The 23,650-nt window shown below is 38.8% G+C and overlaps 1 protein-coding gene across 1 annotated transcript in view; it reads right to left on the reverse strand.

Moving 5' to 3' along the window:
• itga1 (integrin, alpha 1) overlaps window positions 1–23,650 on the reverse strand; it is a 48,943-nt gene that overhangs the window by 14,768 nt on the left and 10,525 nt on the right. Inside the window, exons 2-10 of the mRNA XM_062434933.1 lie at window positions 13,780–13,900; window positions 8,675–8,784; window positions 6,078–6,166; window positions 4,847–4,961; window positions 3,480–3,607; window positions 2,573–2,721; window positions 1,223–1,373; window positions 799–973; window positions 396–469 (exon numbers count right to left, since the gene is read on the reverse strand). Of these exons, the coding sequence (XP_062290917.1) occupies window positions 396–469; window positions 799–973; window positions 1,223–1,373; window positions 2,573–2,721; window positions 3,480–3,607; window positions 4,847–4,961; window positions 6,078–6,166; window positions 8,675–8,784; window positions 13,780–13,900 (1,112 nt within the window). The remainder of the gene's footprint in view (window positions 1–395; window positions 470–798; window positions 974–1,222; window positions 1,374–2,572; window positions 2,722–3,479; window positions 3,608–4,846; window positions 4,962–6,077; window positions 6,167–8,674; window positions 8,785–13,779; window positions 13,901–23,650) is intronic.

Raw genomic sequence — 23,650 nt, forward strand, 5'->3', positions numbered from 1 at the left:
AAGATGCACCAGAGATAACACTGTGGTATTGTTTCTGCATGAGCTCATTACTTGAGGAAACATCCATACCAACGCATACACGTCCGTAAATAAGCAATTCCTTGTAAACTAAACGCCTACAGACATGTAAACTCTGCTGTGATATAAAGATATGACTCAGGACTAGTTCACTGACTTTCACACTTGTATTCATCTGGATTTATCTCTATCTTAGACTTTATTTAGAAAACAGCAAGTTCATTATTTTAGCAGAATTGAAAGAACTCTTGGAAAATTCAACTGTTATACAAGTAACAGGTAAAGTTATTGTAAAGTTGTTTGATTTTTTTTTTAAATAGGTGAATATCGTAAGGGAAACAACACAAACAATAAATAGTATTAGAAAATAGACTTACTTTAGAAGCATGTGCACTAAACCCAGCTTGGGACATTTCCATCTCAAATGAGGAGGTGGAATTGCCAGATGTAGCTGAGGAAGGAAAAGTTCATACCAACAACAATAAATCAACAATATAAGACAAGTAGTAGTACACAAGTATATCATTGTCACATTAAGGTTTAGTAAAAAATCATTTCCACCAATGTCAAAAAAGACTCCAGTGGTATAACTAATGTCAAAACGAATTTATCAATAAAGGGATTAGTCCATCTAGAGAAAATGTAAAGTTGTTTGATATTTAATGAATTATTGAAGTCATTTGTCAAGAAAAACTAAGAATGAAAATCGTAATTTATGTCTGCTGGGTATATGAAGACTACAGTAGGTGAACATGCAAGCATATATGTTTGCTTGTATACCTTCCAAGGCATAAATCTTGCTTCCTAGGGCATCCACAATGGTCAACAACGCCACCTCATCAGAGACGTTGAAGAAGTGATCTCGTAAGGGCGAACTGGAGATGGACTCAATCTCTTTGATGAACTTCTTCACTTCTTCTTCGCTTTTGTTCTGACGGTTGTAGTCTCCCAACACCTGGGAACATGGTAAACTATCTTAAAGGCATAGTTTGACATTTTTAGTTAACTTCTATTCACTTCCTTAAATAAGTTTTATGTCACTATAAATAATGTATCTGTATCTGCATACCCCAGCCACCCTATTCATATAACACCTAAGCTTTTCTGGATTAAGTGTTATTGGAAACACAAAACTTCTTAGTTAAGATGAATACATGCATGTTAGCATAATCTGTGAAACCACACAAAGGTAGTATGTACTCACAGCAATACCAAATCTCTCAATGCCATCATTCTGGCAGTCACTGATGACCTGGTCTAGGTTGTGGGAGTCATGAGACTCTCCATCAGTCACAACCACCATGACTTTCTTCACCCCAGGTCGTGCACCACGCTCTGGAATAAAGGCCTCCTTCCTGATGGGCAGAACATTTTTTAATTAATTTTTAAAAATCACTGGAACATGTTCTGTAACTGAGCCTTAAATACATGTTGGCTGTTTCACTCTCATGAGAGCAAAATTACTTGTAGTTATAGTTTTCCAGTATCTTGGTGTATTCATGATTACCGGTCAAAAGCTAAAGCAGTAATAGCACACTTATAAAATGTACCTCTGTCAAGTAGATCACAACAATGAACTGAAATATAGTGTAACTAAACACTAAAAACAATAAGGTAAATAAACATGAAATGACATCATATAAATATATTGTCATTAACCTGTTTGGGGGCCCAGGGAAAAGAAATTCCATGAGTTGGCCCCGAGGATTCAGTGTGTTAGACAGTTGATGAAACACGACTTAAATAGCAACATAAACTAAAGTCTTAAAACCTTTTTACACAGAAATCTATAAAACTCATAGCCACACTCTTTGGTAATGATGCAGAGCCAACCGTAGTTGAGCTTGTACATTAGTGGTGCAGATTTGCTGTTAATCAAATACCAAAACCAATTTACAAGCACAGACCCTGGGAATTGGGGGCACCTAAATTAGATTTAAAAAACCGAATAGCTTTGGTACATGCATGCTCAGAGATCCACATGGTCCGAGCCTACATGTAAAAGCCCTATTATGCAATGCTCTTGGTTTCCCAATCGTCTTGGGTTGGTGAGACCTCCAATCCAAATTGGGCTGGTTAGACTCTGTTATCAACCACTGTTGAATTCAGCTTTCGATACAAGATTTAAGTTTAGAAAGCATCTACTGTGCTGGGTGTGATGGGTGCATTTGTCCAATATGAACGCTTTATGTTGATGTTTTAGTTAAGTAGTCTTTTTTTTTTTTTTTTTTTTTTTAAAGATTTTTTTTTCAGGCATAGACACCTTTATTTGATAGTTGCCAGACAGGAAACATGGGAGAGAGAGGGGGGTGTGACATGCAGTAAAGGTCCACCGGCCGGGATTCGAACCGGGGTCCACTGCGTACGTGGCATGCGCTCTAACCACTCAACCACCTGCGCGCCCAGTTAAGTAGTCTTTTTGAGTCAAACTGAAATTACATCGTCTGATTCAAAAACATATTGAACCATACCGGATCAAAATGATCCAACCGAAAATTGTGGTCAAGTGTTACCAGGCTTGCCCAAAAAAGGGGAAGGGGCTATTGTTGAATACCTGGCAGTATCAATGCCCAGGAAAGTCATGGTCTTGAAGCCGGTCTGCTGAGGAAGTTCTTCGACAAATTTCAGCAGATTAGCAGTGTTGTCAAACTGGCTCAGGTTGACACGGTGAGTCACGTCTAATCCATAGGACACTATGCCCACCTACAAAACACAAAGACACACACACACACACGCTTTTGTTTAAACGTTATACTACGTTAAATGTATTTTTCCTCTTTCTATGTTCTTCTCTCCTCTGCTGTCCCCTCCCAGACAGTCTGCAGAGGATGTGGTCGGGTCTGGTGGGGTTGATATGACACAATGTTCTTTATACAGCAGGCAGAGGACTTCAGCAGCCATGGAAGATGTGACTTACAACCACTGGGCTCCACAGTGAGAAGACTTTCCAGTGTTTCCCTCTGGAAAACTCCACAAGCTCCAGGCCAGATCAATGTAACCATAATAAAAACTAACCACCCATTCGAAGAGTGATCCAAGGGGAGTGGACAGAAATAAGGTATAACTTACTAAGGCAAAGGCTAAAATTACTTTAAGGACTAAAAAGTATTCAGGTCATAAAGTCTACTTTATGACAGACGTCTTACAGTTATTTCTACTGTTGGCACCGTGTGGAAAATTCCATAATGGAGGGCGCTTAAGTCATCAAATAAAATATGAAGAAGTGAGTTGGCAGCAAGGAATATATTCCTTCATTCATCCTTTTTCTATGTCAATCTGAAGTTATATAACCCATCCATTTATCCATGTTTTTATCCATTCATGCCTAATATTTAATACTGCATACACTTATATGTTTAATTCTGTGGATCAAGAGAGAAAGAGACAAAAAAGAGTAATTTCCCACAGGAATTCATATTATAATTTCTTTTGGATATCTGTTCATTCATCATGCAACTGACCTGTGTGAGTTTAGGGCCAACATCAAATTTTGCAATGAAGCGGAGCAGGAAATCGATAATGCTGGTCCAGGGGTAAATACTGTTCGATCCATCCAGAACTATCACGATGTCCAGCGCCTTCGCACACTCTGGAACAAAGTCAGAAATTACAGTAAATTAGAGATTAAGTTTTATGTTTAGGGAGCCACACTTAGTTTTTCCACACTTAACTGTACAACGTGTGAGACACAGACATACCCTTTTTAACTGTCCTTATATTTCATATTTCTTCATATCTTTTCCAAAAATGGATGCCTTGTCTAACTGAACAACACATTAAGAGATATGTTGAAATGTTCAATCTATCTTAATAAAACACTCACACACAATTCACAGTTCCGTTTTTGGCATCACAAAGAGGGAATTTCTTACTCAAAACACTGTAACTCTGAAAGATCACCACCTGATTTATCAGACCGCTGCGATCGGCTGCAGCCTCATATCAGCATCAGCTGTACTTCAGAGGATTGTGAATTTTGTCCTTTATTGCTTATACTGACATTGCTTTGCAGTCAATATGAACCGCAGGAACAATTACGGTAACATAACGCGTCCAATGTATGTATGGACATGTAAGTTTTAAATTGATATATACCTGAAAAAGCACAAATATATTCTTTAAAATCACAGATTTTTCTGCTAAGAAAGAAATTATATTGTATAACACATTCACTACTCTTCCTAGTTACCTGTGCTCAGAGCAGACAAACTAGCCCCAAGTCAAATTTTATATAAAAAAGGATAGTGATTGCTCTTAGTCCAAGTTGTTTCACATTGGGGAAGTTGTATTTCCCTGTTACTAACCGAAAAGATCGAATAGATGGCCAAATACTATTCCTTCAAACTTCATGTGAAGACCCAAAAAGGCAATGTATAATGTATAAAAAATATCTAAATAAATAAATAAATTTTTTGTATTTATCATATTGATGGAGCTGTGATCAGTCTCCGTTTGTTTTTGTTAAAAGATTGGCAGAAAAATGTATAAAGAAAGCAGAAACGACTGTAGACCGTTTCTCATCTGTTTCTTTCTAGGCTGTTTCCTTCCAGGGAAACAGAGAGCAGGCCCAGTAAACTGTCTCCTAACTTGGTCATACAACACGGCAGAAGGGCTGGGCTGGGCCAGGCCAGAGAGGGATGGGGTCGCAGACAAGTTTACATTAAGAAGAATGTTCTAATCTCCCTCGTCATTTAGGGAGGGTGAGTCAGGGTCTTGGGTGGTACTACTGTGAGGAATAGATTATAATCTCATAGCTGGGACAGGCAATTTGTGGAGATGCCATCACGTCCTATGCAGACCTGCTGTCGTACTTAGTCAGGCTGTGTACCTTGCACGGCCGGTGCCATGGAGTTGAGGATTTGGAAGGAAGAGCTCACGTTTGCACAGACGCCTGAGATGAACTGCTGCTGCCCGCACATGTAGCCGTACTGAGGACCACACGCCTGTGGAAACAAAACACACATACACAAACACACACAAACTATAATTTCTTGAGAAAGTAAAGCACGCAGGCTGTGACTGGTTAGTTTTCCACCAGCATGAAGTCATGGGTGAGAGGAGGTTCAGAGCTACTGAATAGAGAAACCAAGAGGAAAGAACTACTCAAATTTAGGATTACAGGGAGGCTAGTAAAAACCACCATAGATCCCTTCAGGCTAGAGAGAAAAAGAGAAGAGGTAAAAAGAGAAATTGAGCCTGTGAGGAAGCAGGGCTTAACAATTACCAACAATAACTGGAAACTTGAATAACATATATTATTCTTTTGGTCATTATTTCCCTGTATGCTAAACCACAAAATAGAAACATTCATAACATTAAGTGCACAACTTAGTTGATAAATGTATTGTGATGACAAGTTGCTTAGAGACAACATTTTTTATTATTCACTCATGAAACTCTTATATGTTTCTGGATCAGTCAGGTTCCAAATGGTCAAATGTTTCTGATCAATTGCGATATGTGTTGAATTACAGTATATACACATTCACATAGTGTTGAAGGCTATACTTTCAGAGTTATGTTAACGCTCATGTTAACCACATTAAGTATTGAGTTAAGGCTTCAAAAGGCTTCAATTACACATGCAGCTGTACAGGATGTGCCCTCACAGTCCAGCATCATATTTTCTTTCTCAAATTTTCTTGGACCAAGTAAGAAGCTGCATAAATATACAGAAAATCTATTAACCACCGGTCCATTGTCTCTATAATTTGCCCACCCTACTAATCTCTCAATCATGTCAAAATAAAGTTTTACTGGGATTCGTGACAATAAAACCTTAAGGGTCTTGTCGTTTCCTACATACATGTCTGAATCCAAGCTGCTGATTCATTTGCACAGTAGATTCACAGTATCCTGTTACATTCCCTGGACATGAAGCCTCACCGGGAAACAGGGCGGGTCAAGTCCACTGTTTCCATAGAGTGCAAAGGTCTAGTGAACATATACTTGCTGCTCAGTTTTTTACAGAAAATATGCTAAGTTCAGTCCTACTTTTGTTTTTGGTATGGAAAATGTAGAGTGCTTTCATATATTATTAATGGAAACTTCCTCCTTACCAGAAATCCTCCATTGGGATTGGTCACAAGTGTGGTTCCCATGGTCATGTTCTCCTTGACTTCACGTAAGTTGGGAACTGTTGTGTTTTCTAGAGAAATATGGATGAATAAACAGTGTGAGACAAACAAAGAGCAGCACAGAGGAAGAACAGCTGGACAAATTCCTTTTCTTCATTTTCCCATATGAAGAGAGATGCTATCCCTGCTTTCTTTCTTCTGTCTTTCCCCTGAGATGTAATGAAAACTGACATGTGGTTAAATATAGAATGTTGCATTACTTTACCATACTGTCTCTCAGTGTGCCGCCTACGACAATTATTAAAGGATATAGAGCACAAAACACACATCCCAGCTGTTGTGAAGAAGAAACAGAGGGTTTGAATCATTTAGCAATCATAACATGTGGCTAAAATTAGCATGATATGACAAATTAATGCTTCAACTTGTGTATGGTTTGGATATGCTGTCCTTTTTTTCCCCCTGAGGGATCCATATATTCTCACATATTTCAGAAATCACAGAAACGGCTGTGAATCAGTCACAATATTTCAATTATGAATCAAGCTCTTTAGCAATCCCCAGGAGGCCATTTTGGTATTTAACCATCATCACTACCAGTTATGACTTTGGCATGTGCTTTCCTTCGAACAGACCTGTTAGCAGTTAGTAGTGTGGCGTGGTTGCAATTAAGTACTTAAATGAAGCTTTATTCTTCCTCTTAAATCTCAGATGTTTCCTTGTTGGGTTGTTTATGACTCCCTGAAGAGCTTTCTATCATATTTGATGTTCAGTAAACAGTTGTTTCTTATGCACCTCAGTAAACTTTGACCTGAAAATAAGTAGGTATCTGAATTGCCTTCTTGGTTTTCTTCACTATTTGATCAAATGAGTGACATAGACCAAGATCCCACACCTCATGAGATGTCAGCATTGGACTGAAAGCAGCTTTGTGGAGCTGCAGGGGAGAACACACGCTTTGTCCTCAATGAACTGTGAACTCCAGATAACTATCAGAACAAATCTGACTTTTCACACAATGCCTCTTGGTCTGGAACGACTTCGTGAGAGTCAAAAGAAGCTACGGGTCAAATTTGTATAGTGGCTTTCACAAGAATATACCAGTGTTCTACTGAGCAATAGCTATAAATTGCATTGCTATTATTTTACGGGGAGGTTTCACGTTACCATAACCAGTCAGTGTGGATTGACTGACATTTCTTAACAAAATATACATGTAGCATTAAAGAGCATGATCTTCAGTCACAGATATTTGATATTTTCTAACTATAACATTAGTATATAAACTGGCGTAACACAAGACCTCCACCATTGTTTAGTAGCTTTCCAGCCTACAAGACAACAGCCTAAATTAGCAGTTTGCAACTTTATTGTTTGCCATTTGGATACAATTTTCCAAACAGAATGTGAACTTCTTGTTTAGCAGACGATCCTGGGTGTTTGACTCCCTTGCTAGTTATTCATTCATTACAGTATAATAGTCCTGGCATACCCACCTTTCAGTTTTACTGTTTGGGGCGGAAATGCGATAAAAAATTACAACACAACAACCACACACATTTAACGTTGCTCATTATGGTTTAGATTCTCTTTCCTGTGGTGGAAGAATACTGTGGAAAGAGATCTGGCAACGCAATACTAGGGTGTGTCAATGAGTGTGGACTGAAATTGCTCTGCAGGGATTAGACTTACAGGTGATTGACAGGCCCTTTACTTCAATAATACATCAACATAAAGCCTTCCTGCTGGGTCGTTGTTGAGCTTTGCCTCATGTTCCCCATGGGTGCTCAGAAAACATCACTTTAAATTCCCATCAACATTGGTTTTGTAATCAATTCAAGGTACAAAATACGTCATGCATTTGCAGAGTCATGCCTGGTTTCACTTTAAAGTTCAAAATATAGCACTGTTGTTGTTGTTGTCATCAACTACTCCCAGTTGTTTTCTAAGTGGCCTGGCTCCAGCTGCCAGTCTCAACTGATTCCCATTGGATGTTTTCCAGACTAAACTTTAATTTGTGAGATTAAGAAATGCCCTTGTAAATCCTTGAAGATAAAAACAAATACAGCTCTCTCTCTCATGGGTGATAGTGGGAGTATTTCTGCCAGCCTTCTCTGTAAATTATCAGACTAAATTTACCAAAAGTAGGAAAACTGCAGTATAACTCCAGTTATTTGATAATTCTGAGGTGTGAACAGCTGTGTTGAGTTAAGCATTAATCCCTGAAGTGAGCGTCAGTATACAGTTATTCTGTGTCGACATAGAAAAATGCCAAAAGAGGCTTTGCAGACTGCTGACCAGGAGCTCCGTTGTGTTTATCTGTTTAATTATGAGATAATTATGGAAGGATGAAACATTAAAACCTTGTTTATTTACTGTCTTCCTGTTCTGAGGGGCCTCACTTCCTTTCAGCGAGAGCCAGTAGACTCAAATATACTGCAGTACATTTACACAAAAGCACAAAACATATACACACAGAGACTTCATGTGCAATCACTGGACGCAAGGAAACACATACATACACACATATATGTCCTCGCTCATGCATGCACAAACAGCACACACACAGTGTTTCTTACCTGGCAGCTCCAGTTTGATACATTCGTTGTTCCCCCTCCCCACAGGACACTTGTAGACATCTCCTGTCCGTTTAGCAGGCTGACCCGAAAGCGGTGATCCAATCAGAACCCTAAAAAAATATGTTAAAAAAGTAGGTCTGGTTTCTTTGTAGTAATCCTGCCAACAACCACACAACAGCATCACGATTTTACAATTGTGATAACAAGCACAACTGAAATATTATTGCTGAAATTAAGGGTTGGCAGGTTGGAGGTGATGGCTTTGGATGTTTTTGCAACAATTTAGATTTGCCTTAATTATACTTATATAGTTAAATGGAACATGCGCAAAGGGTTTAAATTGCCTAACAAAACTGTATACTACCTTATTATAACTGGCTTATAAATCTGTGGCTGTCATATCATTGTATAATCAAACCTGACACAAATGAAATAACACTGAATAAAAAACGTATCACTTTATTTTCACCTCATTAGTTACTAAGCATGATATGTTGCAGATGTTTGCTGAAGAGTATAGTATTATTATAAGTTATATGCATGTATGTGTGCTTTATATGAGTTTGTGTGTCGGATTGAACATGTATTGTATGTTCAGTACACTATGCACAACTGCCTGCCTGCCTGTGTTACACATCCATGTGTGAGTTTCATAACATCATGTCACCCCGTCAGTAAACAGAGGCTTATTATCATTCCTCAACTCTAATGGGCCCTGCTCGTTACCTAAAGCGAAACAGAGAGTGTAACAACAACAACTCTCTCAGTCCACTGACAGTTGCCCATGAGAAACACCACAGTGTTATTGATCTATTTATGACAAATACTATACAGGGTGAAAATATAGCTGATTATTCTTTTAATTTGTCTGTAAATGATGTTTCAATAAATGATGTCTGTGGTTTCTTATTTGTGTTCTTTTTGTCCTTTTTGTTTGCGTCATATACAGTGCCAAAAAGGGCAATTCAGGAAAGTCACGTTATCTTACTTTAGGGCGATTAAATAGTTATTATTCAAACTAAATATCCATATCAAGCACCATTTTCATCGGATTATTATAACTTATTTTAAGGTACCTGGCCCTGAATTTCAGAGTTCAGATTTTAGTTGGTCGGTCCCTCACTTTGGCCCAGACTGAAATATATCAAGAGCTATCTGAGGGAATGCAATGAGATTTTGTAAAGATGTTCTTGGTAGCCAGATGTTTGACTTTAACTTTGGTGATCACCAGACTTTTTATCTGAAGTTGGCATTTGTGGTTGTGAGTGAAATGTCCCGGACACATCTTGGTTGGATTGCCATGAAATTTGGTGCAGATATTCACAATACCCTGAGTTTGAATAATCATAATATTTCATCAAGCGGCATCATCAGGACAGATTCCCAATTTGTCCAATGTTTAAGTTTATGAACAGATGCCTCCAAACTAATGACATTCCCATTAGCCTCAGTTTTAAATTGAGTCTGTACTGTTTAGTGCTAATTAGCAAATGCTAGCATACCAACACACTAAACTAAGATAGTGAACATTGTTAACTACCTGCTAAACAGCATTTAGCATTGTTCATTCCTATGAAAATTGCTCAACAGTGCATGAAGTCAAAAAGGCCACTTCCTGCTTGCAAGAAACTACCCAGATGAAAACATACTGCACATGCACTATGGCCCCCATAGAGCATTCTCACTAGAGACATCTGCCCTTTGAGACTGCTAACTCTCAGTTCAGCCCTCCAACTAACTTGAATGGAAATAAAACAAATTAATTATACCCAATGGATCAAATTCTGGTAGTGAAACAAATCATTTTGCAGGAATTGTGACGCTCAATAAAATTTATCCACCGTTTTACAGCTGCTCCTATTCCCATGATTGTGTGTGGGGAAAATGCTTTTTGGGCCCCTGCTTGACTCTTAAGTTGTAATTACATGGTTTGGCCACTATATCAAACTGGCATCAAATTGTGAGCTTGATTGTGAGCATGTTAGCATTATGGTGTTAGCATTTAGTTCAAAGCACTGCTGTAACTATAGCCTCACACAGTTGCGCGCATGGCTGTAAACGTTTTTTTAGTTTTTTTTAAAGTTAGAAACAAAAAACGTAGATGATAGATTGAAGATATTCAAACTATGTTTCATCTCAAGATCTTTCTGAGATGTCATTCTGAAAAGTCTGCATGGTTGTCAAACTAATATCTCAAACATCTACTGAGAGAAAAACCAGATCGCTTTGCTCATTTTAGGTATCAGATTAATCATAAAACTTTGCAGGTCTTGAATTTCATCAGTTTCATTGCTTACATGAAACACTTTTCACTAGCAGGCCAAAAGTGTTTACAGTGGCTTGAATTCGTGCTAGTCTATATATATCTTGTCAAATAAAATGTTATTATCCATTTGGCAGGTTTTCTTTGTTTGATACTGGCATATTTCTCTATATTCCCCAGAATTTTTCGATATAAACAAGTAACAATCTGTTTATTTATTTCTGCAGATTAGTTAGTTTATTCAACAGCAATGTGTCATTATGGAGATTTATTCCAACAGTCTCGCGGGAAGACAGAAAACGTATGGCGTGTCAGAGTTACCCATGTGTATCGTCTGTGCCACATGTAACACATTTCCTCTGTGCAGTTGATCTACCTTTCAACACTACTGAGGTGCACTGAAGAGCTAAAGGGTGGAGGTCTAAAGGAGACATCTGTATCTAATCAGTCACCTCCCACTCATGGCAACCTGCCTGCTACATCACTTCATGATCACTATCTTTTTCTCCAGAAGTCTTTCTGCACATGGGCATATCATCTCTAATTTGACCTCGCCCCTTATTTCCCTGAAACACTCTCAGTCATTCTGTACTGTATCTCTGTTTTCTTTCTTTAATCTGTTCTCTTTCTCTCCTCTTGTACTCCCTTTGCTCTTAGTCCAAGTTGTTTCACAAGTTCAACCTCTTCAATAAGGCCCTTATCATTCAGGCCTCTTTTGGTAATCTCTGAAGTGGAACAAAATACTAGATGCTAGAGAGCCAATGTGTTTTCAGGGAACAGTGTGGAGGTTCAGTTACAGCTGGCTTCACTGATTAGCGATGAGTGGATTACAGTAACTGATCTCATATGAGCTTGATAAGATCATTACCGCCGAACATTACCAGCTACAGACATGTGGGAAAGAGTCAGACGTGTGGTGCTGCAACAGGTTGGTGAGAAGCAAACCGAAAAATAACAACTGAAGGAGTTATAGAGCGAGAGCGACCCAGCCATTAACCACACTCTAATAGCATTTAACAAGGTTATAAAAATGTGTTACCCGACAGTGTTAGCAAGGAGCCACAGATGCTTGGTTTATTTACCGGCTGGGTATGTGGATACTCTGGTGGGCAGTTTTATGGTTAACAGCTAGAGTAGTAAAGAAAAGGATCCTCATTACAGCAGCAGCTGTGCGCTCCCCTTCACTTGGTTTTACAGGTAAATTTGTTTGGTTTTTCTCACTTCAGCTGATGTTTTGGAGTAAACTGAACTGAGTTTGTGTCTTGGTTATGATAAATGTTCTCAAGTGGGGTAACCCTCTTGGCCAGGCCTCTCTTAAACTAAGTGATGCTCAACAACAACAACAAAGAATTATAAGGACCACAAGAGTAGTGATACCAGTTTGTGGACTAACACAAACCTGTCTTAAGCATTTGATGTCAAAGCTTGAATACCTGCAGCAGTTTATTTGTCATAATTTCATCATTTAACATTATTAGATGGTATGTTCTGCTGCTTATTTTCTAATGTCCAAGAGTGCACAGATTAATGAAGATAAAGATGTTGGGACTATACTCAGAATGTAATCCAGGCAGTTGGGATGAATGGAAATTGAAAGTACAGAGAGAAAGACCTCATTTTCTGCACACACCATTTAAAGAAATCTCCTTAATTACTTAAAATGGGCTCATTCACAGTGTTATGTGAGTTATTAACTAAATTCAGTGTCTCTGTGCATAGGAGAAGAGAACTAAGTGATTGTTTAATTACAGTGCTTTTTATAAGGCTAATAAGACATGCAGTGAATGTTCTCTCTGTGCATTTAACCTTGTGCTGCTACAGCCTTTTAAAAATTGAGCCATGGTGGAAGTTTTACAGAAATGTTGCTTGGTCTGACTGAGGGTGGGTTTAGACTGCAGGCACTGACTTTCTTCATATGTGACTCAGCTCTGCTTTTTTCATAACAGTGTGAACAGCACAAATCAAATGTGATCTGACCTTCTTAAATTAGATACAGGCTTGATTTTTCGCAATGAAACTTCAGTCTGAACAGTTATATCAGAATTGATGTGACTTTTACGTCACTTTAGATTGATGTTCATCACAATTTTGCACTGGCGGGAGTCACTCAGTGAATAAAAACTTGGAAGACAGTTGCGACTGAGGTAGTTAGTGAAGTATTTGGGGTGACACTTCTGGAAAAGAAACACTTGAGGGGTTGTATTGTAACCGCATCCATACCAACATATTCTCATCCTCTATTCGTATGAGAACAGCCTGTGTTACTGCTGTGTTATTTAAATTCATATGATATCGTAAGAAAAGTAGGGCATAACTTTTCGTACAATATCATATGAATAGAGGATGAGAACAGCCTATTCACACACACCTCCACGAAAAGGCATACTTAAAAATGTGCCTCTTTTTCTCCTCATCCTCACACATTTTCTGGCTTCCACCACACATTAACTTATGAATAAAACCATAACATGGACTTCAGTAGCCTACATGTTAGAGTTACATGTTAACTCTTTTGTGCATGTGGGTTAGTTCAACTCTGATATTGGCCACATTAAAAAAATAAACACATTTTTTATCTGAGCAATAAATCTGAACTGAGCACTAAGGCTTGCAGTGTGAACGTAGTCTTAGTAACATTGGTGCCATGACTTTAGCATAAATTGAGTCAGGCGCTTATTCATGCAGGAGACCAACATTACAGTATATTAAATTGCCATCACAGTTACATAACAGGGTGCATGTCTGAGAGGGTCTGGTGTTTTAACTAGCATCTGCAATATGAGGAGGACAATCTGCCTGATGGATGGTCGGCCTCTCGATAACCTCAGCTCATAACACTCACCACTTTCCTTCGCTGTTCTCAAACTGCTGGACAGTGTAGCCGAACATGTCCTCCAGCGGGCCGCTGAATGACAATCCATTCTTCTGGTCCACATTGAAGGACAATACGCACACCAGCAGCCCTGCAGGGACAAAGGGAAAGAAAAGGTTAGCCAGAATAAGGCTGTTGTAAGGAGCTGGTTGGTTAGTTTAGATTTAACTTAAATAATCTGACTGGTGAATAAATAATCAAATCCTGAAATAGGAGAGCTGTCTATTAATTTTCTCATATAAAAATGCCATGTAAAAGCTAAGCATTAATAAACACTCTCAATAAATATTTATAAAATATTCAAGATACAACCCGGAAATAATAAGCAGATCTAATAAATAATTAAATAACGGAATATATAAATAAATAACAGACATTTTGGTTATTTAGCCACAATATTAATTAATATACTATATACTTAAGTAATATACTATATATGGAGATGGTATACTGAGATGAGGGATGAACTGTGAACTGTGTAAGCCACACACACACACACACACACACACACACACACACACACACACACACACACACACACACACACACACACACACACACACAAAGTCATTCTGGAGGACACTGGAGGAATTTCGAACATCAATGTGAAGCACTTTGGTCAGAGTGCAGTCTGACCCGCAGGACAATGGCTTCTTCTCTGCACTCTGCACAGTCTTCGTCTGAGCTGAGTATATCACAGAGGCTCTATATAAATCCATCCATGTCGCATTGTGCCTTCGCCACAATGACGCTCTTTATATCTACAGTGCCAGAGAATTCCTCCAGTAGAATTTATCAATTCCCGGACTTGTGAGTAGGAGTGTAGAGGAGTGGCAGAACAGTGGGGTTAAAAGAAAAACGTGCAGACACAGACCACATACATGGAGACACAAATAACCAGCAGCTATTTGTACTTTTATGATGATGTTTTGTAGCTAATGTGTTTGAGCCAATAGAGAACTATCAAATGGAGTCGAGAATGTGAAATTTTAGACCTTTTTAGCCACACAAGCAGCAGGACTTGGGGTATGAGGATGCTAATTGTTGCTCTACCACTTTGGTCCAGACTGAAATACATCAATTAAAATGAGAGGATGAATCCTATTTATTTGGGTGATCACTTGACTTCTTCTTTAGCACTACCAGCAGGTTGAATTTTTTTGTATTTGAATTGAAATGTATCAGCATCTATTGGATTGATCGATGAAACTTTGTAACCTTCATGTTTCCTGCAGGATGAATGATATGAATGATGTTATAAATCTGGAGATGGGCACCGTCGTCGGGCACCATTAACTTGTCCAATACTTTGATTTATGACCAAACAAAACTAACAGCATTTCCATTAGCCTCAACTGTACTTTGTGGGGCACTACAGTCTTATTACTGTATACATGTATCAGTGGGTAAGCGTAATGTGAAATGGGTTGCTCTTAGTGATGAACCTACAGAGCTTTATCACCTGGACTTTTTAGTTCTTCTCATTTCTACAGAATGTTTTAGTGTCTGGTGTGTGTTTGGAAGTTTCATGTTTTTGTTCACTCACACCACTCTAAATGCTTTCATTGACCTTGTTTCCAACCACATTAGGGAGCTGTTTTCAGAGAAAAAAATCTTTAATAAACCAACTGTACGCTACCTGCACAGCTCCAAACAGCAGACAGACAATGTTTGTAATAGGCTGGTGCGCATTTAGCAGCTGGTGAGCCACATATTTCCATCGTGAGTTAGTGGAGACCAAGACAGGGCTAAAAAGGGAGTGAATACTGGACTTTTATATGTCAGATGGACAGAAATACAAGTCTAAATGAATGCCAGTGTTGCTCTGTAACTGCTGGATGTGTACAGTAAACTGTCTGCTAATATATTTGCCACAACGACTTTACGCAATATTGTGTCAAGATTGTGTTTATCGCTTGTTCTGCTAACACCAAGTGGCCAAAAAAAATCAATTAATGCAGCTTTAAAAATCAACAAATATGTAGGTATATGGGTTTTCATTGACAATGAAATATTAAAGCAGGAACATGAATTGTGGTGAATTGGCAGACACATAAGTTAATTGTATTCCTATTTACTAAAATCATGAACAATTGAATATCTCTTCTGCATGTGTTATGTTCTTTGTAGGTTACAGTAACAGCCGATGCCTGGTAGAGTAAAAGACAGGTATTCGGGTATCTATAAAGAGGGTTAGTGCATGTATGTAGTCCATATTTCAAGGAGGCTTAAATGCATAAACTACATAATTAAGTATTTTATGGCCCCTGACTCTCTCCTCTTTTAAACAGGGGAGTTATATAAACATACTGCTGCCAGTCATAATCTTGTCATGTTTAGATATTGATAGATTTCAGATAACACTTTTTACATTCCCCTCTGGTAAAGAGAGATAGGCCAAGAAGCAGAGAGAGAGAGAGAGAACCAGACCTGCACATATACAGGAATCCCAGCTAAGATATATTATCCCTTCTGTTTCTCCCTTGTTCCTTTCTGTACTTCCTCTGTTACCCCCTCGCCATCTCTCAAAGAAGCTCCATTTCCTGTGCCTATTAACCTGATTGTGGACATCCCCTCAAATCCACAGGTGCACGCACACACACACATAAACACAAAGCTAATTTAGCTGATTTAAGATGGCTTCGGGCCAACGAGGCCTTTATCATTTATCACAGTCTGAGCTCAAGTACACTTCACAGTCACGCTGGCCTGAGCTGTAAATCATTCAGGAACGTCTTCTGTCATGTTTTTTTTGTGTATTTCATTTTTCTGTATTTGGTGTCTCCTGGATCCGCTCTGCTCAAATCAAAAGCAGCGAGTTATGTAATGGGCTATTTTTGTGAGCCAGCTAACATCTGCCCTGGAAAACCAATAAGTGGGCCTGTCCCTTTGTGGATGGAAATCGCCTCATGAGCCTCTGAGGTATTTGCATATAAAGTTGTCCATCACTGGAGGGTTCATATTGTAATCGGTTACACATGGTGAGCAGTGCTATGCCAGTCTGTCTGTCAACCACTTCGGTCCAGACTAAAATATCTCAACATCTACTGGACTGACTGCCATGAAATTTTCTGGTTATTTATTTTGCCCAGAGGATGAATTGTGATAACTTTGGTGATCCCTTCACTTTTAATCTAGCACCAACATCACATCAGTTTGTTTTACTTGACTAATGCTTTGGTTTATTACTAAATACTCTACATGCTAACATATTAAACTAGGATTTAAACATAGTGAACAGTGTCCCTGCTTAACATCAGAATATTAGCATTGTTATTGTGAGCATGTCTGAAGTTATTATTAAGCTCAAAGTGCCACTGTGTAGCCTCACAGAGCTACTAGCATGGCTGTTGACTCTTGGCAGGCATTCAAACTAGTAGGTAAAACAATACAAGGGGCTGCATTAGTGGTAGTGTGGTGCTTCGGGCACCAGTGGGACATGAAATACAGTTGAGGAAATCCAGTTTGAGTCGCAGCTCCATGAGTGTGAAGGCATATGAGACACCAAAACACTGTGCATAATTTTATAATACTCTGACACAGGATTTTACAACTCAACAATTTTGACAGGCAACGATCTAAAGTCAAATAGTAGAAATACAACGTTCTTGTTATGTACCAGGAATGCGCACTTGCAAATATTTGATTTTCGCAGCGGCTGTGGCTCAGGAGGTAGAGCGGGTCGTCCACTAATCACAGGGTTTGCGGTTTGATCCCCGGCTCCTTCTGTCCACATGTTGAAGTGCACTTGAGTAAGACACTGAAACCCAAATTGCTTCCGATGGTCAGGCCTGCACCTTGAATGATAACTTACTGCCATCGCTGTGTAAGTGTGAATGTGTGTGTATGGGCGGAAAAAACAAAACAATGCTGTAAACTTCTTGGACAAAAGTGCTATATAAATGTATCCGTTTACCATTTACTGCAGCACATTTCCGGATAATGTCACACGATGTCATTGTTTATCACGAAAAAAATCTTTCACCAGAAATGTCTACTCTACACTGGGTCAAATATCACAGCCTTAAGACTATACTGAGTCTGTTTTCAGTCAAGCTCCATATGGTCCTGATTGATCCTGGCAATCTGTCAGCCACACAAACCCACAATAAAACCCTGCTGACCTCTCAGCCACAGTTATCAAAACCAAAACGACTCCATTTGAGCATTTAACAACTGTGCAACACCTAAAGCCAAGTAGCAAAAGTCAGATCTGGTTGATACAGAGAAAGCAGAAAGCAGCAGAGATCAGCACCTGTTGGTCTGTGAGACATCAAACCAGCAGTAAAACGTTACCCCAAGTCAGCACGTGTAGGCTTCAAAGTCGCGTTCAGCCACAATAAACACACACACCTGATGAGCACCTGCTCATCTGTAGCATATCTAACCAACAATAACAGGCTTTAAAGCTTAAAGAAAATCAGCACCTGTGAGCAACAGCCATTAAAACAACCCTGAATCGAAGCCTTAATCAGTCATAGTAAGAAACGCACTTCAGTTGTAAAGCTGAACCAAGACTGACACTTAAAAGAAATCCTCTACAATCAACATCAGCAAGCATCTGTAGTAGCTTAGAAACTGGTTGATGTTACAGAATGAATGAATGTTTTTTATGATGTACTGATGTTTGACCCTTCAAAGGAATAAAACTAGAAGGTCTTTGGGTGGGACCTGGACCCTTTCTTCACCATGTGCTGGTGTTTAACAACACACACACTGGTAAGGAAAAGCAGCTTCATATTCTGGCATGGCCGAGGGCAGCTCAGAGCCATGGTGAAGTTATGAAGCTGAAATGATTCCAGATTTCTTCCTTTGTTCTTTTATCTGTATCTGTTTTTCTTCTCTACTGCCCTTCTTTCTCATCTTTTCCTTCTCACTTTTTCCATATTCCTCCTCTGACTGTCTATTCTTCGGCCTGTTCTTTGATTTTTTTTTGTGTCTTGTGCTTCAACAGTATCCACACTTTCACAAGCTAAAAGAACAGCATAATCCAGACTTTTTAGATACTTTCACACAAAGAGTGGTTGCACCCTTTCCTCACGATAGTTCAACTTTGTCAACTCACCGTCACAGTTTGCACTGTGACCATGGCACTCACAGAAATAGTGACGTAATTATACAGGAGCTGATTTTACTGGTATGTGAGTGTCTTGACTTGCACACTTCCTCACTCACCATGACTATTTTCAGTATTTGTTGGTCTATAAAGTGTTTCTCTAAACCCACAGTGATGTTGTCAATATGCTTGTTGTGAACCGAAAGATATTCGATTGTCATATATGAAAAAAAACAACCCCGCTCGTCATTTAATGTTTCCTCTCCTCCACCATTCATTAATTCACTTTGCCATCCCTTTGTCCCTCAACAACATCATCCATCTCCCTACTATTTCTTCCTTCCATTCATCTTTGTCCGACCTTCCTTTCTACCGCCCATTCCAGCATCTCCCTTCATGCATCCTCTCACTCATTGACTGAACATGTCAGCTCGACAGCGCTGCAGTGTCAGATTTCACTCTCTGGAAACTCCAGATGTATTCTCTGGAGCTCTACTTCCTTCACTGGTGCAGAAAACATGCAGGCTTACAGGCTGAGACCCAGGCATGACATCATCCCCCCCGACGATTGTCAAAGCTTTCATCCACCTCAAAATTCTCCCTCCACAATAAAGGGGTGGTTGACACTCTTCTAACCATATCCGTCTAAGTGATACAGGCATGCACACATGCTGCTAAATATGCTGACCACAACAGTTTTAACATACAAGGAGCAGCTGGGATGAGAGGGGGCTTCTGGGATAGATCAAACACCTCTGGGGGAACTAAAAATACACACACACCCACGGGTCAAAGAATGACCTTCCTCCAGAATCAATAAGCAGCGCGCAAACAAGAATCATGCATGTTATGAGAGAAACAGCGAGATAAAATACTATAATCATGCACTCGTGGGTAAACTCTACATTCTTACATCACCGCAAGTTTATTTTGCAAAGTCAGTGAAAGCAAATAGAAACTTTGAAGAAAAAATACAAATAGGTATCCAATGAACAGGGTTAAAAGGAGTGCAGGCTATCCTCACTTATCCAGCGTAAACAGAAGACAAAGTCACTCAAAGCTCTATAATATGCAGTGTATGCAACAAATCTCCTATAATAATAACTGTTTGACTCATGTTAAATAACACGCTTTATATACTAAACAACGCGCAGTGTGATACTGTAATTATAGTTTTACAATGCAAAATAATTGCTATCTTTAGCGTGTCTTTAAATAATCAAGGGACAATCAGGCTTTTTGCCAGATTCCCACTTAACAGACCAACACATTGATCTGCAGCACTATCCTTTTATAGCGCTAAAAATTTAATTAGTTGTAGAGGAATAAATGGACAGAGTGCGTCTAGCTCACTGCCTGCTGTTTGGGTGGGTGGATGCCATTCAATCAATCAGGAACAACAAGTGAGAAAGTCTAGTGGTAGTTTCAAGATCACTGCGTGTTTCTTTATCTATCATGGGCATCATTTCCAGAGAATGACATTTTCAGTCATCCACAGAAGAAGCTTTAAGAAAGAAAAGCACACACACATATCTTAGTTAAATTCCATATAGCAATAGATTATTCTAATTCTTAGATATGTGATGTTCTGTAAGCTAAATACAGAGTTAAAAGAAACAATTATGTGCCTACAATCTTAGCAGACACCATCATTTAAGGGCACTTTAGTACTGGTCTTCCATAAAGTTGATGGACTCACAAGAGACAGATTAATAAAAGAATGGATACCCAGATACCCTGAGTTTTAGAGTCTAGTGTGGATCAAGCTCCAAAAACACTGCTTCCCATAATGCAACTAAACAGCAATGATCCAAATCAATGCAGCACAGGTTGAGATACCTTTCATTAGCATCATAAATATCCACTTCATGTAAACCCTACAATGCAGGCGATAACGCACGATTTTCAAACCCAAGTCGAAATAACCCAGATGACATCATATCTTTAGAAAGCTTCTTCAGATCAACAAAAGACACCATTCAACTGTTTCCATTTACTGCGTAGTATCCCTTGTGACATAGCCTATAAACTTAACTTCATGTGTAAAATTGTTGGAGTGCCCCTTAAGACAGACTGCACAGAGATTACACCCTTATGTAACATCTTAAAACGAGTACAGTATAAATATGTTTGAAGATTTCATGCTAATATAATATGACTGACTTTTTTCTGTTGACTGACACGTGGATATATAATTGACAAGTCATCCAATATTACAGATTCGTTGAACACTGAACACTTTGAACAATGTTGTGCACAATGTATGACTGTTTTCCAACTAATACTCCCAATCAAATGACAAAATGTCATTGCATGCAGCCCAGAATGACACATAGAAGCGTTTTTTTTTGATCTGGCGCCCCTATTGGCAGTAATCAGCAGGACAACATAATTCATCTGTGCCAAAATTGTTCCAATTTGGAAACTAAATATATTTCCTGATGTGACAACGTTATGGTTGAGGTTATGTTCGGGCACAAAAAACAGATTTTAGATCATGGTGAATGTTAAAATAAGATCTTTGCTAAGATTAGGGCATTAGAGGCTGTCGTTGTCATGGTTACAATAATAATTACATGGTTAGGGTTAGGTGCCTACTGTGGTTATGGCTTTTTCTTTTTTTTTTTAAAGCAGTGTGGACTTGCAGTTGGAAACGGGAAACTAACAGCAATGTCCCGTGTGAAAATCACTTACTGAGGAGTTACTATAAAATGTCTAGATCCCTTTTTCAGAAGCATCACTTTCCTTTAGTGTGGATCTTTTAGCACCTGGAAATCTTTCAAATGTAATTTTTCCTATTCTAATATGGGCATATAGGTATATGAGTAATAAAGAAATACATACAAAAATAAATTTACCAGTGTTAGCATTATATACTTTTTTAAGAGCAGCTTATTGCTTTTAGAGAGAAAAGGAACTATTTTTCAAACAGTTGTAGTGTTGACATGGCCTCAGCGGGAGTGAATCCCATCCCCATCAACATATGCCCCCCCCCCCCCCCCACCTCAAACACACAGATGTTCTCACAAAGGGTCACAACTCTTCTTGATGTTTTGTTTGCCTACTGTTATTTCAGGGCTACTCAAGAACAGTAGGGTTAAGGACAAATTTGACAAAAGACAAACACTCCCACTCTGAATATAAAATGGGGAAAAAAGGCAATGTACAGACATAAACTTAAATTAGTTCAAACAGGGACACTGAAATAATGTGGGACTGTAATAATGTGATGACAGAAATAGAGTTTTAGATCACTTTAGTTTCTTCCTCAAGCCATTGAAATGTTTCTCACATCCAAACACCAAAAATCCCCTGAGGCAATTAGGAATTTGTCACATGAACTTTTTCCCTCCCGACTATCAAACATATTTCCTCTCTGCTGCGGACATTACGCTGCTCCATTCACATGCACGACACTGAGAAAGTATATTTTCTCAGAGACTTTTTATCGACTCAGAGATAAGATTCAAGACCAGATGTAAAAGCTGTGACGGTATTAACTATCTTTTGCTAATTAAACATGAAGATTAACAGTAACAGGTCGACATAGTCCAAATCTTGGCTTCACATAATTTAAAAATCTATATTTAAAGCAAAAATGACCTTGTAGCACAATTAAACTGCAAAAACTGAATCAAAACCACTCACATAACAATTTGCTACCAAAATGATATTGACTGAGAAAACATCTTTGCAAGAGAGTTGTATTCATATACTGTTACTTTTGAAATGCACAAAATATTTCTCTTTTGCAGGTACGTGGCCAAAAGTAAACAATTTAATGCAACATCAGAATACTTTTAGCTCACTGCTAAAGGGGAAGGGGAAAAAATTCAACCATCAACAGTAAACGTCATTTCTAGCGTCTACTGGGTCAGAAACAAAGAGCCCTCACTCTTTGTTGAGGTGTCTGGAAGTTGTTAAGGGTCATCCACTAAAATGTAAGTTATGTTAAGTGAAATGATTACTGTGAAATGACTGTTTGTGTTACAGATGCTGGCTAACCTTGTGGGAGATGGAAGTGGGTTATCGGTATGTGAGGTGACAGAGAGGAATTAGAGGGTTAATGGATTTTTGGATGGGGGAAATGGAATAAGGAAGTTTTGCTTAGATATAATCTTGTCTGTCATGGTGCTGGACCTGTTCAGGAGAGGAACAGCACTTTATATATTTTTGATATCGGTTGTATATTTATACATAACTGTATATACACATACACATACTACACATATATATCTGCATTTCATGTCTGTTCTCTCTAATTCTGTTGTGGAATATGCAATGTTTCCATTTTTGTCCGTCCCATCCAAAAGAAAAACGGTGGAAAAAAGAGAGGTAGGTAGACAAATGTACAACCAGCGAATTCCCAATTGCCAATATGAGTAATTTAATATTGATTATCTGCTAATAATTCATAAAGTAAATTTCAATATTATATTTTTTTACATCTGTAGAAAACTCTGCTCTGCTGTGTATATTCCTGCCAGCTTGTTTTGTCATTGAGCTAATATCCTGTGCTTACATATGGCTGGCTTATGTGGTTACATGTATTGAAGTGGTAGAAGAATATGATCTGGCCTCATAATGTAGTCATGTGTTGACCACATACTAAAATATTGTGCTCTCATTCTGACCAGATCATCTGACTGACCACACACTGTGACAATGAAACATTACAAGCTCCCAGAAATTAATCTACTGAAACTTTTGTCTGGTAGCATCATGAGCATGGCTGTTCGTGTTGGCCTCCTGTTGAAGAGGTTAATGTGAACATGTTGCCCCAGG

This window comes from Scomber scombrus, chromosome 15 (genome assembly GCF_963691925.1).
Source record: "Scomber scombrus chromosome 15, fScoSco1.1, whole genome shotgun sequence".
Taxonomy (NCBI): domain Eukaryota; kingdom Metazoa; phylum Chordata; class Actinopteri; order Scombriformes; family Scombridae; genus Scomber; species Scomber scombrus.